The following is an 18,809-nucleotide window of genomic DNA, read 5'->3' as shown; positions in this document are numbered from 1 at the left end:
ATTTGAAGGAAATTTTATGTACTTTCATTTAGAGTAGTGAGGTTATTCATGTTAAGTTTATAGTTTCCAGGTTATAAGCAAAAATCTGCCAAAAAATGAGGTTGTAATATCTTTCGTTTTGCATTTTTTCACTGATGTGCCATGAAATTTTGTGGGCAAATGTCAGTTTCAGACCCTCAAAAAACAATATAGAATGGAAAGAATCAAAACTACCCCACAACTTCCCTGGTGAAAACACAGTTTGACTGTAGTATTTTCCAATGCTAAGAATTAAATTATAGCATACTGACTGTAAAGAGTGTCATGCATAGATGCCATATTGATGCCTCACTACAGTTCTAGCATTTAGTGAAATTGTTCAAAACTTTGCACACGTGCGGAAGAAACATTAGATTTGAAACAGCTAAGAGGACATTTTCCTATGTTTATGAACAACTGTAAAAAGAAATTAATGACTGCAAAAAATTTGGGGGGATTATTTATTGCACGACCTTGAACTTGGATGATATAATTGCGATGTGCTGTACGGAAACTCAACACCTTCACAATCTGCACCTGCTTTACTACCACACTCCAGCAGAATGGTCTACAGTACAATTTAGATAAATGTGAATTCTTGAAAGCTGAAGCTGAACACCAAGATTACACCCTTAGCAGTACAGGCTTAGAACTGATGCAAAATAATGTAGAAGTCATTACTAATTTACTTGCACCAACAAGCTTAAGGGAACTATCTGTTTTCTTAGAGAAAGTAAATTACTACTCTAAATTCATAATGCAGACATCAAAGATTACTAAACCTCAGAATAATTTGTGAAAAAAGGCACACGGAATGTTTGAATAGCACCTGTCAGGCAGCATTTGAATTGACCCTTAAACAGGCTCACTGCTTAGGTAGTTTTGATCCCGTGAAACTTCTCTCTTAGGCACTGACACGTTACCAAATGGCATCAAGGTGTTCTGTCCCAGAAAAATCCTGACAGATCCAAGCAATCCATTGATTATGCCTTTAAAATTCTGCCCCTGCACCAGTCAACTGTAGTCAAATTGAGAAAGCAACTCTTGCCATTATTTCCGGTGCTTAAAAATTTCACACATTCTTATATGGTACCAAATTTCATGTAGTAACTTGCCATATACCAGTACTAAATCAATAACTTAAACACTGAGCTGTCTTTTTTTAAGTGAATAGCACTGTGACATTCATTACTGTCCACCACCTCAACAAGCAAACACTGATGCACTCTCTTGCCTCTACAAGGGATGTGATTCCTCATTCGATTCTCTGGAGCCTATGTCCTATCAAATCAAGGACACCATCAGTGAAACTATTCAGGGTTTTTCAGTCAAGGGAGGAGCTGTTGTTATAACAACCAGCGATGACCCCCTACTTGATCAAGTATGTTATTTTATTACTCATGGCTGGCCCGCACACATACTTCCCAGACCTACACAAGTCATTCTCTCAAGCGCCAGTTACAGGTCACCAATGATGTCAGTCATTGCATACCTCTTGTTTAATAAAGAATGCAGGGTAGTCGTGGTTCAATCACTCTACTGTTTCATCCTGCAGATGCTCCATGTAGATCACAGGGTCACCACTTGCATGAAGGTGACAGCACACAGTCATGTCTAGTGGCTGGGACTAGACAGATGTGTATGCACAGCCCACACTTGTGCAGCCTATTCCGCCCACCATGCTGCTCTATCACTGTGCTATGCAGCCTGGGCCACCAGCTCTGTGGAACCTCATTCACATGGACTTTGCATGACCTTCTGTTGGAAATGTGTGTCTGAGTAATGCTCACTCAAAATTCCATTATGTGGCACATATGCACTCTTCTACTTGCATTACCATCTCAGTCCTCAAAGTAATTTTTTCATTTAAGGTCCTTGGAGTCTCATGTCAGACAATGGCACATCATTTGCCTCTGCTAATTTCTCTCCTTTTGCCACTGTACCAGCTTTGGTTTGGTTGGATGGGGGAAGGGGACCAAACAGCAAGGTCATCAGTCCCATCGGACAACAAACAAGTTCTGTGCAGGTTGATACATCAAAGGAAAAGGTTCCTTTGCAGCTCTGTTTGGACGACATTTCTCACTTTCTATTTTTTGACATGTGCAACCCCTCCCCCCCTCCCACACACACACACACACACACACACACACACCACACACACACACTGAAACATTGCTGCACACCTGCGAACACTTTGCTCCATTCTGTGCTGGTCTGTGGTTTGTGCTGCAAGTTTACGCACAATGCGGCATGACTGTTCAGAAAGTAATTTATTTCAGCGAGGTTAACTTAGTGTGACAGTGTTCAACCTGATCCTATGATTACTCTTAAAACATCTGACTACCCTCCACAAGCAAAATTTGGTTCTCTTGTTGGTTGATGCAATGAGGTAAAGGGACTAGCTGAGTGTGGTCGTACAATATGTTTTGACACGCGACAACTCACAAGTTTTGGCTTGTATGAAATACAGTTTGTGATAAAGCCAGTAATGTCACAGCCCCACAACTATCGCTGGGTGCCATACTGGATCATGGGCACATTTAATGATACCAATGGCAAAATGTTCTTTGAGCTAGATGCCAAAGGAGTGAACTTCCAATGCTAATGCCAATCAACTTCACCATGCAATACACCCTATCCTCTGTATTAGGACCACCCTCATATACTGTTTCCACAGCATAAGCTCCAGCATTGCCCTGGAGCAGTCATCTACAAACCTCCCTCATTCCTGTTTGATGGGGGCAGGGGGGGGGATCTCGAATACCGGCCTAACGACAATTCAGGCTCCCTCTCAGATACTGGTATAGAGACCGTACAACTGGTGGCAACAGTCCAGTCAGTGGTAGCTTTCACTCACAAGATACTGTGGCCAGCACTAGTTGGCACTCGCATGATACTGTGGCCACACTAATGGCACTTACAAGATACTGCAGCCTGTGCTGGGGGCATCACAAGATACTGCAGCCTACACTGGTGGCACTCACAAGATACTGCATCCAGCACTAGATGGCACTTGCAAGACACCATAGTCACCGGAAGGTGGCACTCACAAGACGCTGTGGTGACTGCTATGTGGCACTCGCAAGATACAACTGTAAGCAACAGTACACAAGCACAAGACACAGCACCATGCACTCTCTGAGGTGCTTGCAACATGTGCTGTGGTGCCCTCAGTTACAGTGCATGGACAGTATTTAGGGAGCTGCATTATCCTTGTCAGCTCACTCTGAATTGTCTAGCACCTTGTGACACTGGCTGACTGATCATGAAAGCCTGCCCTAGCATGTGGACATAGATTCTACAGGACTGCTGATTTGGAAGGCTTTGTAATTGGATATGATGAGTTAGCTTGGTCTGCTGTACTTTCTGATTAAGCTATACTGTTCTATTTTTCACCCTAGTGGACTATGAGTCGACATTTATAGATTACAAACTGTTTCACTTACTATATACTGTGCTTCAGTTTGTAAAGAAATCAGAGCATTCAAGTCAGAGTTGAATACTTCAGCAATACTGACACTGTCTAACAAATGCAGGATTTTCTGCAGTGGTATTGAAATGAGATTAAGGAAAAGATTGGAAAAAGAAATATTTTGTCTAGGGTATTCTACGGCACCATACTGAAACGTGGACCATAGATAGAAAGGCAGGAACAGGCTTGATGCTTTTGAAATACGCATACAGTGGATAATAGAAAAAATAAAATGGGTGAAACTGTGATAAATGAATAGGTTCTGAAGAGAGTGGTAGAATACATACAATTACAGGATGTAGCTGAATGTAGAAGATGAAACTGGACATGGTATGTACTGAGAAACTGTGAAGGAATTTTAAAATCATTTTAGAAGGATATGAGGAAGGGAAGATACAGAAAGGACTGAAATCCTGACGATCTACTCAATGGATGCAAATATACCAACCTGAAGAAGCAAGCAATCAGTCGCAAAAACTGAGTACAGCAAGAAGCTGCTCACAGGGCAGAAAACTGATGATGATAACAATGATTGATTCTACATCAGAATTGAATGAACGTATTAAGAATGTGGAAGGTAACAGTTGCTGGGCACTAATGACTATGAGTGTCATACTTTGGATTCTTTTATCCATATATTTCTTAGTACAGGTATGATGAAAGAGGTTTAGACAAGTTAGAAGCTGAAAGATTTATATATTTTGAAATTTGCTTGCTTAGAATATCTACCTATTCATTTGTTTATCGAGATGTAAATAATTACTTCTTAGTTCAGGCTATTTGTGTGAGAGGCAATTTAAGTAAATGGAAATTCTTGAAAGCATCACCTATTATACATGTGTTGATGAAGGCAGGAATAAATAAACTGTTAATGCTAACAGATGGTTGCTTACTCCATTATTGACTATAACTTGATTCACATTCATGAAGAAGGTTCTCATTTATAATCAGTTCTAAGAAACACGGTGAACATATGCATGAATGAATGACTGCAAATTATACACTTACTTTGCTAGTATAAATGCTTATAACTCTGCTGATACCCTATACACAATACAACAAATCATTATTTTAAGTAATATTCTTCAAACATACTGACAAAGTTCAAATTGTTTATGGATTGTAAAGTAAAATTAATGTTGCCAACTTACATGCCATGCTTGAGAATATATGAAACTACTAACAAAAATAATCAAATCACAGACAAAGCATGAGAAGCTGCATCTTATAGTTAAAAAGTATATAAGGAACTGAAGTAAATAATGAAAATTTGAGGAACTTGGACAGATACAGATCAGTAATTGATAAGTCATCACTGTAATTATATTAAAATGACAGTTAAATCTTTCCAGTCTGGCAACTGGCTTCAAAGTATAAAAATTACGAAAAAAGCTTTAAATTATCTCTCTGTTAATGCTAACAAAAAATGGTTCATCACTGTTTCTCAGTACATGGGTCTGACACGCATTTTCCACATATGGCAGCACAGTGCCACTTCAAGTCATATACTTATCCTGTATTTACATATTTGTTAGAAATCAAGAACAATCCTGCACACTGGTTGTACAGTACTGGCCAAACATTTCATATGGGAGAACAAAGCTTTTGAACTCAATAACAACTATGTGTTGTCTAACTGATCATCACACATGTTCTGAATACTCACTGGCAAATCACATCCAATATAACAGTTTCTGCTGATACAGAATGATACCAGAATTCGCCAGAATGGATCACGTGCTAAGAGAACTGGATTTCCTACAACTACCAGCAAAGCTCGTGCCCTTGTAATAGCCACATTTAATCTCTGTGGTGATGAAACAAACCCCAGTGCACGCCTAATGTCATCTTCAATATGATATGCATTACTTCGAACTGCTGAGAGAATAGTCACCATGCGTTCTTGACCTTGAAACTCTTCTACTGAGCCAATTTTAGGAATATATGTTTCCAACTGTTTAAGAACATCTCTGAGTCGTTTAACCTGAAACAAAAGATGAATTTTTTTACATTAGTATTAAGTTCTGTTACATAACTACTGAAGTTTTTGTGACCACTTCTTGGCATACTGCCTCAAGCAACAGTTCTTGGTTCATTGGCTGATGGTTCTTTCATTAATAATCTCATGTTTGGCCAGAAGAAGTGGCTAGCATTCTCAAAGTATTATTCTCCATTACCAATGGAGGACTGAACTTGAGCTCATGGGTGGAAGTTGTATGTACTAATGACAAAATTGTTGGAGGGCCTTCTTGTGACCATTGTTGACATGTCTTCTTACCATATGCCATAATTCTCTGTAAGATAGAAATTTAAACTTTTATTAGCCTGAAAGTTTCCTCTTTCTTGTTGAAGTTGTTACTGTGCTTTTAGATTGCAATTACTTCTCAGAATAGGATAAGGTCATTAATTTTCACAGACAGAACTTGAGTTTCAGGGAACTTTATACACACATAAATAAAAGTTTTGCATCACTGTGGTTCCAAGAGTTCTGGAACCTGTACAGTAAATTGGAATAAAGATCAAGATAAACATCATTTCTGCCCCTTTTAATGCTCATGAAAATCACACATTGCATGTTGTGCCACCATACAGCAAGACCTTCAGAGGTGGTGGTCCAGATTGTTGTACACACTGGTACCTCTAATACGCAGTAGCATGTCCTCTTAAATTGATGCATGCCCATATTTGTCAAGGCATACTATCCACAAGTTCATCAAGGCCCTGTTGGTGCAGATTGTCCCACTCCTCAACGGCGATTCCCTCAGAGCAGCTGGTGGCTCATGTCATCCATAAACAGCCCTTTTCAATCTATCCCAGGCATGTTTAATAGGGTTCATGTCTGGAGAACATGCTGGCCACTCTAGCCGAGCGATGCCATTCACAAGATGTGCACAATGGGGGTGCGGTTTGTCGTCCATGAAGACAATTGCTTCACCGATATGCTGCCAAAACGGTTGCACTATCTGTCAGAGGATGGCATTCATGTATTGTACAGTCATTATGGTGCCTTCCATGACCACCAGCGGCACACGTTGACCCCACATAATGCCACCCCAAAACAGCAGGGAACCTCCACCTTGCTGCACTTGCTGGACAGTGTGTCTAAGGTGTTCAGCCTGACCGGGTTGCCTGCAAACATGTCTCCGATGACAGTCTGGTTGAAGGCATATGCGACACTCATCGGTGATGATGAACATGATGCCAATCCTCAGTCGTCCATTCGGCATGTTTTTGGGCTCATCTGTGTTGCGCTGCATGTTGTCATGGTTGCAAAGATGGACCTCACCATGGACATCGGGAGTGAAGTTGCGCATCATGCAGCCTATTGCACACAGTTTGAGTCATAACAAGACGTCCTGTGGCTGCACGAAAAGCATTATTCAACTTGGTGGCATTGCTGTCAGGGTTCCTCCAAGCCATAATTCATAGGTAGCGCTCATCCACTGCAGTAGTAGCCCTTGGGCGGCCTGAGCGAGGCATGTCATCGACAGTTGCTGTCTCTCTGTATCTCCTCCATGTCCGAACAACATTGCTTCGGCTCACTCTGAGACGTCTGGACACTTCCCTTGTTGAGCAGCCTTTCCTGGTGCAAAGTAACAATGCGGATGTGATCGAATTGTGGTATTGACCATATAGGCATGGTTGAACTACAGACAACACGAACCGTGTACCTCCTTCCTGGTGGAATGACGGGAACTGATCGGCTGTCGGACCCCCTCCGTCTAATGGGTGCTGCTCATGCATGGTTATTTACATCTTTGGGCGGGTTTAGTGACATCTCTGAAGAGTCAAAGGGACTGTGTCTGTGATACAATAACACAGTCAACGTCTATATTCAGGAGTTCAGGGAACCGGAGCAATGAAAAACTTCTTTTGGTGTGTGTGCAATGTTCTGTATCACTCAATGGGTGCTCATTCTTGGACTGTCAGCTTGCAATTTTGTTTGTGTTCTGTTATCCCGATGTTAATGGGTTTTTCCTATCACTGTGATATACACTTTGTTGCAAGTGGGTATTATTTAGTAATTTTATGATTTTCTAATTGGGTTTCATTTGTTTTTGGGCATTCTGGGGCACTCACTGCTTTTCTTAGCCAGTCTAAACAATTTTCAAAGTATATGTCCAATTCTGTTAATTATGCAGGGGATGTATGGCACAAAGACAGTGGCTGGAATATCTTCTTTAAAGGTATCATTTCATCAGTTGAGGGGGTTTGTTACATTTTTATGTGGTCCATAGAATATCCATAACATCACACTCATGTCTGAGTAATGGCGCTACAAATATTCTGCTTGCACATGTTACAAGGGTGACAAAGCCAAAAAGTGGTGAAAACACCAGCCCCTCGTACTCATTGAATGCCAGATTATGAATCAAACAGCAATTGGCTGATGGAACCAAAACAGACATGTCCAAGGCTATACATCAATGAATTGTGTGTTTCAGTTCATGAGACAACAGATGAAAACTATACAATGTAGCTCTACATTAAAGAAAAAATTACCTAAATAGTAACAGTAGTACCTGTCTTTGATATGGTGTGATGACTCCAATTTGATCAGCGGTCAGACCCAATTTGTAAAGTTTTTGGATGTAGGAAGTTACAATGACAATTTCCTCTGGGTTATACCATGATGGACATTCAGCATCCTGATAGTTTGTGCCAATAACACCATGAAATACAACTGCAGGTGGTGATGAACGCGATGGCAGTATAGACTCAACTGATGCCAGAAGTTTTGCCTCATTGCTTTCTTTTTCAGATATCTGTTTTATAAACAAAAAGCATTCCATGCAATCATTCAAATACAACTTTTGAAAAATATCAATTACACACAAAAAACATAACTATTAAGAAGTGTGCCAAATAACTGGGAGGTTGGTAGCAGCAGCGACTAGATGTAAAATTGGACAGGTGAAATTCGACAATGGAATACACAGCACGGAAAGTAGTTTTAATGTTACTCACATCCTCCACTGTTGCTCTGATTGTTACCCATTAGCCAGATACTCATCATTCTTCACTAAGTCTTTTCCTACAACTGTTGCCTGATATCACACAAATATACATGGCACATTATCCACTTCTGATTAGGAAACATTGAAGTTAAAAACAATTTTACATAGGTTATTAATTTTTAGGATAGTGGGTTTTGCAGCAAAATACATATTTTGTTCCATTATGGAGCTTATTCACGTGCCACAACTCACAACAAAAGAAAACAGTGCAAAAAGAAAGAAATTTGACTTTGATTTTATCTATACTAATAACAAAACTGTAATGTCTGTATGTCTGAACAAGCTAATATGCAAAACTACTAGACAAATTTTCTCTGTATTTTCACAGGTAGCTTGAGCACAGAAAATTGTATCACAGAGGAAAAAAGATATCATATTTTTAAGAGTTTGCTCTGTAAGTAGTTCAGATGTTTATCTTAGTGACAGCACAGTACACCAAAGAAAAAATAGATGGCACTGTTAGTTTTGAAGTACACCCAAGAATCAATTGCCAAGCCTTATCTTTCCAGTCTCCCATCACCTCCCAAAGTTCCACCATCCGGCCGCAGAGGAAGATTCCCCTCGTAACTCAATACCACCCAGGACTGGAGCAACTGAATTACATTCTCTGAATTACAACCGAATAACAGGGCTTCGACTACCTCTTGTCGTGCCCTGAAATGAGAAATGTCCTGTTCACTATACTTCCCATCCCTCCCACAGTGATATTCTGTTGTCCACTGAACCTACACAATATACTCGTCCATCCCTATGCAGCCCCTGCTCCCAACCCTTTACCTCATGACTCATACCCCTGTAACATACCTCGGTGCAATACCTGTCCCATGTTTCCTCCCACCACAAACTACTCCAGTTCATTCAAAAACACCACCTATCCCATCAAAGGCAGGGCTGCATGTGAAGCCAGTCATGTGATCCACAAGCGAAGCTGCAACGACTGTGTTGCATTCTATGTGGGCATCACAACCAACTGTCTGTCTGCATGAAAGGCCACCGACAAACTGTGGCATAGAAACAAGTGGACCACCCTGTTGCTGAGGACACCACCAAACATGGCATCCTTCATTTCAATGACTGCTTCAGAGCCTGTGGCATATGGATCCTTCCCATGAACACCAGCTTTTCTGAATTGTGCAGGTGGGAACTTTCCCTGGAGCATAATGTTCCCGTAACCCTCATGGCCTCAACCTTCATTAGTCATTGTCCTCTCTCATCCACCACCATTCCCTGTTCCCATTCCTGCACTACACTGCCCTCATTCCACCATCACACTCAGTAATTTTACTTCTCTCCTTTCCTGTCCCCCCCCCCCCCACTCTCTCCCCACCTCTCCCCTGTCCCCATCTAACCTCTCGACTGCACACAGCTTCCCTATCCTCTCTCCACCTCGGCCCTGCGCGCTCCCCAGCAGCACGTCACTGTCCGCACCCATGCTCGACTATCCCTCCTCCTCCCCACCTCCTTCTTACCGCCACCCAGTCACCACTCCCATCATTCACTGGTGCTGTTTGCAGTGCGGCATCAGTTGCCGGAGACTGCAATCATGTGAATGAGTTGCATTTGTGTGAGTGAGTGTGAGCGTGTGTGTCTGTTGTCTATTTTTGGTGAAGGCCATACTGGCCGAAAGCTTTATTTGTGACAGAATTTTTGTTGTGCCTATCTGCAACTCAGCATCTTTGCTATATGGTGAGATGCAACTTTCCTTTCCATTATATTGTTACATTCCATCCCAGATTTTCCATTGCTTGATTTATCGTGTAAATTTTGAAAGGACTCTCAGTTCATGTTTATGTCCACCTTTGCAAGTACACATATTGCAAATAGTTATTATTCCCTTTTTATGCTTATTTACACAAAATGTGCAGCTGTGCTCTAAGACAGTGTGAATGCAGAGATGTAAATATTTGCAACAAGTACATCAGGATTGGTGCATTGAGGTATGTAATGTGCTTTTACTACTAAGATAATAAAAGTGACATTAAATAGTTTTTTCATAACAACCAACGAAATAGGTTTTCACTGTAACCAGATGAAGATTTCTACAGCATTCAAAATTAATTACTCAAGCATTTTTTTCAAAAAAGGGGAAAAACAGTTCTTCAATCTTAGTCAATACCACACTATCACAGGGTACCAAAACTAAACACATCAAACAAGAAGCATGTAGAGTAGCCTGACTTACATAAAGTGCTTAATTTTCAACAGTTAGGCAGCATCAATCAGAAAATGAAGGTCAAACTTCAAACATGCATCACTGTTGAAGGGAATTTATTTAATCTGTTACAAGCAACATTTCTCATTCCTTCTTATTTCTATGCCTCCCATCTTTTTCTAGAGATTCTTAAGATTCTTTGTCATACAGTTCTTCACTAATTATGCAAAAACACACACACACACACACACACACACACACACACACACAAACACACAGTTTCAAAATTCAAATAAAAATTTTCTTAGAGGCAGTACGCAAACTGCACATAAATTTGTACCTCACATATACAATCCAGGGAACTCTTCTTCTCTCTAAAGCAAAAGAGAGCTTATAAAAAAATACTGAAGTACAAAGAAATCATTCCAATATAAAAGCCCTTGATCTGTGATGTGTTATCAATGTGATACCTTAAAATCTGATAAAGGTGTGAAATTTCAATTGTGTCCTTATAGTTATTTGAATATATACTTCACACACTGGATACATGAATGTAAGAGGTGAAGAAAAAAATGCTGCATTTGGAGGTCAACAAGTGATTTCTCATTCAGATTCAAGACAAGAGTTTATCTAGCAAAATCAGATCAATTGCATTTTGGTAACATCAGTACGAAAAAGATGAGCTGGCAGCACTGTCACATCGCATAGTACATTGGAATGTACAGAGGAATGTATATCAACACACACTACTGTACCAGCATTTGTGGCTCACTGTGTACACTGCTGGGACATCAAACCCTCCTCCACCATGGAGCTATGTTTTGAATCATCATCAGATTCCTTTTTCATTTTTCAGACATGCGTTCCCTAGGTATCGTCATTTACAAACAGGACATCATTCGGCCACATGACAATAGCCTGTCATATGACACTGGACTCCATTAATCTACATGTCTGTATTTAATAACCATGCTTTGCCCAAATATAAGTGGTACTGTCAAGCCCATGTAGGGGATGCTCCAGATGGAGCACACAAGCGATGAACACGTCAATATGCTTTTGGGGCTGAGTGCATCTGACAACCAAGCTGCTGCAGCTGCTCATGCATATGATGCTAAGTATCCTCAAAGGTGCCAGCCTGATAAGAATGTTTTTCATAGCAATGTCTTTGGGAAACTGGTAATCTTCATCCACAAGCAATGGAAAAAAGTTAATACTAGGACTGCATGTGCTCCACAAATAGAGGGTGTGATTCTTGAAATCATTCACCAATCACTTCCACAAAGTACCTGTGATATTGCAAGGAAGTTCCAGATATCTGAAAGACTGGTTGTTGAGGTGCTGCATGATGAAGAACTGCATCCCTGTCATCACCTGTTACCTCAGCACCATTGGCAACGAGATCACTTTAGACATTACAGTTTTGTGAATGGCTTTTGCACTAAGTGGAAGATTATGAACATTTTATAAATAATGTGATATGGACTAATGAATCTAGCTTAACTCATGAAGGTATTTTCAGTCTCCACAACAGTCAATATTTGTTGGAACACAACCCATGCCACCCTTGAATGTGGCTTTCAGGCATACTTCAGCTAAAACCTGTGAGCTGGAGCTGTGTGAGTGCTTTTGGGCCCTTACCTATCGTCAGACAAGTAGAATGTGCCCTGTAATGTACATTTCTTTGCCATAGTTTGCTTGACACATTAGAAAATGTTCCACTTTGTGTTCATCAACAGCTATGGCTTTAGCATGACGGTGTACCACCACACTTTGGAATAAATGTGTGTAACTATTTAAATGAAGTGTTTCTAGGGAAATGGATTGATTGGTCAAGAAGGCCCAATGTTCAGGCCTTCACATTTCCCAGACCTTAGTTCACTAGATTTTTATTTGTTGGAACTCTTAAAGGAACAAGTTTATTGTACTCCATTCATGGCTGTATATGACCTAATAGCTCACATGCATGCCACTTCAGCAATGTGGAGGCAGATATGTTGCTTAGGGTCCAGCAAAGTATGATTTAGTGAGTGGTGAAGTGTTTGCAAATGCACAATGGTCACTTTGAACATCTTCTCTGAAGTGAATGTTGCTTGTGCCTGTACGTATAGGCTCTGTTAAGATAAGCCTGGACATCAAACATACCGAATGGAATTACTGCACGTAGCACAATGTGCAGTCTAGCTTAGCCTAGCTATTATGTTTCTTGTGCCTGATCAGATACAGATGACGCCACTGTATTCATGACTGTTTCCTACTGGATTTGTGTCAAGGACAAAACCAAGCAGTCATTTATTATACTGCACTGTGGAAGTGTAAATTGGATACAATTTGATGCTTTAATTTGGGGGGGGGGGGGGGGGGGAAGTTTGGCACAAACATTCTTGTTCATGGACTTGTTGTCCACAGTTACAGTACTGTGTGTGTGAAATCTTATGGGACTTAACTGCTAAAGTCATCAGTCCCTAAGCTTACACATTACTTAACCTACCATATTTACTCGAATCTAAGCTGCACTTGAATCTAAGCCGCACCTGAAAAATGAGACTCGAAATCAAGGAAAAAAAATTTCCCTAATCTAAGCCGCACCTGAAATTTGAGACTCGAGATTCAAGGGGAGATAAAAGTTTTAGGCCGCACCTCCAAATCGAAACAAAGTTGGTCCATTGTAATATGAGACAAAATTTAGGTCGAATGAATGACGATACAGCTACAGTAGTTTGGTTCGAGTAGTAAGCTTAGCAGTTAAGCTTTACCAGGTAGCCATTGCTATGCGTCAGGCGCTCCGTACGTATTTATATGGGTACCCTTCCTTTTTTATGTGCTTCGTCTGGTTTGAATTGATTGCTTATTTTTCTTTGATGTGATAAGTGCTGTTCTCTTTGTTATAGGTGTTCACGTCACTCTAAGCTGAAAATGCATTACTGTACTGTGTCATGCATTGTTTGTCGCATTCTGATAGTGTGTGTTTATGGCCTGTCGCTGCTTGCGAGATGGCTTGCTTTTGTGCGCGCTACTGCTGCTTACAATTAAAATAAAAAAGAGAGGAATCGCCTCATTAGCGAAACAATGACAAGAGACTGCTACTTGTTGTTATTTACACTGATCCTTTCTTTGATAATGATCAACAAGAACCAAATAATAGACTGCGTATGATAGAAGATGTTCTGAACGAGAGTTTAGCAAAAGTTTTTCTCCGTTTGAAAATTTTTGCAGGCGTCTCTTTAGTACATTACATTCTGCACAGAAATTAGAGTCATCTTAGATTTAAAAATCTAGTCAATTGCCGTGCTTCATTTCTGACTGTATCACTATTAGGCATAAGAATAATACGAATATAAACATGACTCACTCTAGTTTCGTAGTTTATTAGGCAGACAGGATTTAAATGAGATAGCAGCAATCACGAAACAATACATGGCAAAATGGTTATATTCGTATTATTCTTATGGTGAAGAGAATGCTGCATGTGATTCACAGTTCATAAAAGTTCCTATTAGCAACCATCTCTTCTCACAGATAGGAAAAAAATCAGAACGTAGAACATCCCAAACAGTCTTGCCAGTTGGATTTTCGTAGTACACTGAAATGCTGCTACATTCGAAGATGAACAATACGGAATCTGTATTTACTTCGTTGGATAATGTATGAAAATGCAGTGGTTGAAACTTGGGGTGGAGAAAAAAGCTCGTCTTTAACTTTTTGTAATCCAAAAAACCACAGGCGGTTTTTTGGATTACAAAAACCAGAAAAAAAGTGCGGCTTAGATTCAAGTAAATACGGTAAATTATCCTAAGGACAAACACACACACACCCATGCCCGAGGGAGGACTCGAACCTCCGCCGGGACCAGCCGAGTTACAGTATTACTTGAGCCTTCTTTTGTAAATCACATCTCTATTAAACCTATTGCCAGGACTAGGTTTTGTTTAAATGCACTTTTGTCTTGAATTAGGATGAGGCATCACATGCCTACCGCCAAATGTAACATTTTTTCTTCACTCTGTATACATGAACAACTCTCTTCTTCTGTTATGCAGTAGGACAAACGTCTCCTGCTGACCAAGCAGAACTAGCACATCTAGTAAGCAGACTATGTTCAAAAAATGTCCAAAATAAAACGACAATCCAATACAGATGTAAAAGTCAATGCTTACCAGGTAGCTACACACATACAAATGAGTAAAAAACAAAATCACTGGTTTCCAAAACCACATGTTCTGTTTACAGAAAGAAACAGCAAAGGAATGGAAGAAAGGGAATACACAAGAATTGTTTTTGTATACTTCCATGTATTACGCAAGGCAAAAACTTCAGAGTTGAGAGATTTTAAACTATTGCAATACTACTGCATACAGGATTATTTGCTAGCTAATGTTGTGAACAATTGGAAACAAGTCTGATCTTTTTTTTTAGTTTCCATGGATCTCAGGAGTCCCACTAAAAATGCAAAGATATAGAAAAGTCTTGTAATTTATCGTCTACTTCTTCCATATCATGGTGGCAGCACCAATGCCACCACATGGCCATTGCCCCAAAGAAATGTATATATGTACAAAATTTCCTCTTCTCCAAATCTTTACGATACTTTTTTCAGCTGACTCTCCACCTCCAACCAAAGATGATGAAGGAAAAAATGTATATTGCTTACTACATTTTTGCTGTTCATGCAGTAAAACTGCCACATCAGTCATGAAGTTTTAATTTATTGCTTCTTTACAACTGGAGTTGCCATCAGGGTGAATACTTTGGCCATGATGCTTCAATGTCAGGTCAACGTAACACCACACAGAAATTGCTAAAGTAGACTCGGAGGGTACATGCTGCCTCATGCCCAAAGTAGTTACTGAAACAATATTAAGCATCATATATTTCCTGTCCAGACAAATACAACAGCTGAGATATCAATGTTAAGGCAGCTAGCATTGGCATGTGCGCAGACAGTAAGCGCCCACTCCTTAATGTGCTGACCAGATGTGCCTCGCAGTCACGGTGGCAGTACCAATGTCACCACATGGCCATTGCTCCAAAGAAGTTAGCATGCGCTGTGTCGTCTGCACTGCCAAGGTGCTAACAGTTTCCAGGAGATGATGACCAAGCCACCCATGACCCTGTCATAGACTGTGAACAGGAGAGGCAGCCATGGCAATAGAGTCTGTCATCAGGAGCAGCCACATTGGCTCTCCCATTGTGATGACGGAGGAACAGCTGCATCTCTCCAGATGGGAACCAGAGATGCTCAGTATGGAAGACGGCAGCAGCCATAGTCGAACCCTCCATACAGACCACAGGTCACAGGCATTTTAGTTCTTCCCATCTATATCAGCACGGATGACGACAATGTGACTGGCAGTGTCAGAGTTCCCAGAGTGGGACATGCTGTTCCACAGAAGAACATTGACAGCTACATGACTAGACAGCAGGCCAGCATAGGTTTTACGGCCAGGCTGGTTGGTTGCACACTGAGCCTACCTCCACTGGAACTGACGATGGCCTGCATTCATCATGCTACTGTAGGGTGGCAATGACATCCACTGGTCTGCTTTCCTTGCTTGGTCAGAATTTCATAACTTTACCTTTCAGACAATCTTTCTGCTGTGTCAGTACACTGACTACTTACTCGTACATCTAACTTACGCTTTCTCGTTCCACTTTGCACGGTCACCATTGTGACAGAATCTCTCTGTCAACACACTGTTATTCTGCTGCTTTGCTGGCTTGGGCACCCAGCTCAATTAATGTGTAGCAATCGCTTCTGTGTTCACTGCAATATCAGTGGTTCTTTTTCGCTGGAATTTCACCAGGCTATTAACTTGTTCTGTCCTGCCTCTTGCAACATCAGAAATGTTTCTAAAGTTTATCTGGCTGCACAAGGTATACTATCGTGTGGCACTTCACTACTAAGTCTGTATGCAACACTTTTTGCAGACAGTATCCACATACACTACTAAATGTTTTTGCACCAGACAATGATGTAGCTATTCTTTGAAATATACCAATAACTACTTAGTTAGAGTTCATGTGATATACCTTGGTCTGTGCAGGGAAGAGGACAAACTGACAGTATGCACAACCTGACTTCCTCCATTATAAAATGCTGTCATTGCATCTACTGTGCTTGCAAACTGCAATCCTATTCTGTATAGGACAGAAATAACAACGAAAATAGTCTATGTGCATTAGCCAACAATCTACATGCAACTAAGGTGGCCACTTCTTTATATCACAGAGATGGACTTGCTGAACACACAGAGAGCATATACATTTTCTGTGCATAGCCATCTTACTTTGTTCACGCTCTAGTACTCCATTTGATGTGACTCATGATTAACTAGAGATGCCGTACAAAACAGGATTAAAATAGACCATGATAGTTGAAAGATAATATTGACTCTTTGCATACTGTATTTGCCTAAATGTAAGTCAAGTTTTTTCCGCAAAATTCAGCCATGAAAAATTACATAATGGTTAATCCTCATGATCTTATGCACATGATAATATTTTTGTGTCACAGAATATTTGCTGTAGCACTCATTCCTAAGTTAGAAACAGAGCAATAGTATCACTAGTGTTCAGAATTAATCAATGTGTATGAGATAACAATGTAACCATCTTCAATTATTGACATTTCATTTAGGCAATCACTGTTATAATTTTCACAGTTCCATTATTTTACATGACAGAACAAGCAAAAGTTTTCTCCAACTAAAGGAAAATTATGTGTGCACCAATGATCTGTAACATCGAGAGAAAATCATCAACAAATTTCGAAACTCGGTGCAGTTATGATGCAAAGTTCGAGCTCAGAATTCCTGTTTTGCAAAGAATACATTTAACTGAGAAGCTGGCAAAAAGTATGGTTTAGATGAATGTAATGATTGGTGTTGAACATATTGCAGAAAAAGCAACACACCACAGTTTCAGCAAGGAAAACCTACAGATGGGAAAAAGCTAGGAAATATCCTAAACTTGAAGCTATGCCTTAACCATACCATGGGCAGAGTGCTATGGTAGTACTGGTTGGAGCTGCATGGTTATCCATTTCACATACACAGAGAATGGCAGAGGATTTTACCAAGAATCTCAGCTACTTTCAAATGCAGGCAATCCAAATATGGCAGTGACACTCTTACCCTCATATATCAGATGAGCAACAAACATTTTTTTGGGACAAACCAAGCAACATGACAGAGGACTATGGGAACGAAAAAAATCAAAGCATTACATCTACATCTATAGCTACATTTAAGTGCCTGGCAGAGGGTTCATCGAACCACCTTCACAATTCTCTATTATTCCAATCTCGTATAGCGCGCGGAAAGAATGAACAGCTATATCTTTCCGTACGAGCTCTGATTTCCCTCATTTTATCGTGGTGATCGTTCCGCCCTATGTAGGTCGGTGTCAGCAAAATATTTTCGCATTCGGAGGAGAAAGTTGGTGATTCCATCGCAACGAAAAATGCCTTTCTTTTAATGATTTCCAGTCCAAATCCTGTATCATTTCTGTGACACTCTCTCCCATATTTCGCGATAATACAAAATGTACCGCCTTTCTCTGAACTTTTTCGACATACTCCATCAGTCCTACCTGCTAAGTATCCCACACCGTGCAGCAGTATTCTAAAACATGATGTTAGTAGTTACTGCAGAGGTATGAAAGCTCCCCTCTCCCTCTTCTCGTTATTCTGAAGAGTAAATATTTGCCCAAGGAATATTTCCCAAATGGAGGTTGTGACTTGTTGCCTACAAAAAGGCTGCAAGTACAACTACAAAACTGCATGTGCCTGACGTCATCGCGAAGAAGCCATTTAAACACCATCTCTTAAAAGACTACTCTGACTGACTTTATATGGGGACCATGCACTCACTCCATCAGTCAATATTAAAAACTCATCAGTCAGAGTTATATGTGAGTGGATTATCATTATCTCTCCATAGTACACAATATCACAAGATTCTATCACAAAAGCATCAAGTAGTGTAAGAGTGACCACATTGTGTACAGATATTGTAAAAGGGTAATTTGACACTATTTTTCTTCAATGAGACCCCCCCCCCCCCCTCCCCGACGCACACACAATAAACTGTGTGGCTTATATTCAGGCAAATAAGGTATTATCAAATAATAAATATGTGTATTCTTCACA

General features: G+C 40.4%; 1 protein-coding gene across 1 annotated transcript in view; it reads right to left on the bottom strand.

The window, feature by feature from the left end:
- Positions 1 to 2,170: 2,170 nt before the first annotated feature.
- LOC126175276 (probable RNA helicase armi) overlaps positions 2,171 to 18,809 on the bottom strand; it is a 52,728-nt gene continuing 36,089 nt past the window's right edge. The window contains exons 6-7 of the mRNA XM_049921929.1: positions 8,014 to 8,256; positions 2,171 to 5,474 (exon numbers count right to left, since the gene is read on the bottom strand). Coding sequence (XP_049777886.1) covers positions 5,112 to 5,474; positions 8,014 to 8,256 — 606 coding nt within the window. The 3' untranslated portion in view covers positions 2,171 to 5,111. The remainder of the gene's footprint in view (positions 5,475 to 8,013; positions 8,257 to 18,809) is intronic.

The sequence above is a fragment of the Schistocerca cancellata genome, chromosome 3 (genome assembly GCF_023864275.1).
Source record: "Schistocerca cancellata isolate TAMUIC-IGC-003103 chromosome 3, iqSchCanc2.1, whole genome shotgun sequence".
NCBI lineage: Eukaryota > Metazoa > Arthropoda > Insecta > Orthoptera > Acrididae > Schistocerca > Schistocerca cancellata.
The sequence above is the reverse complement of the archived record's forward strand: the minus strand, read 5'-3'. Positions and strand labels throughout refer to the sequence as shown.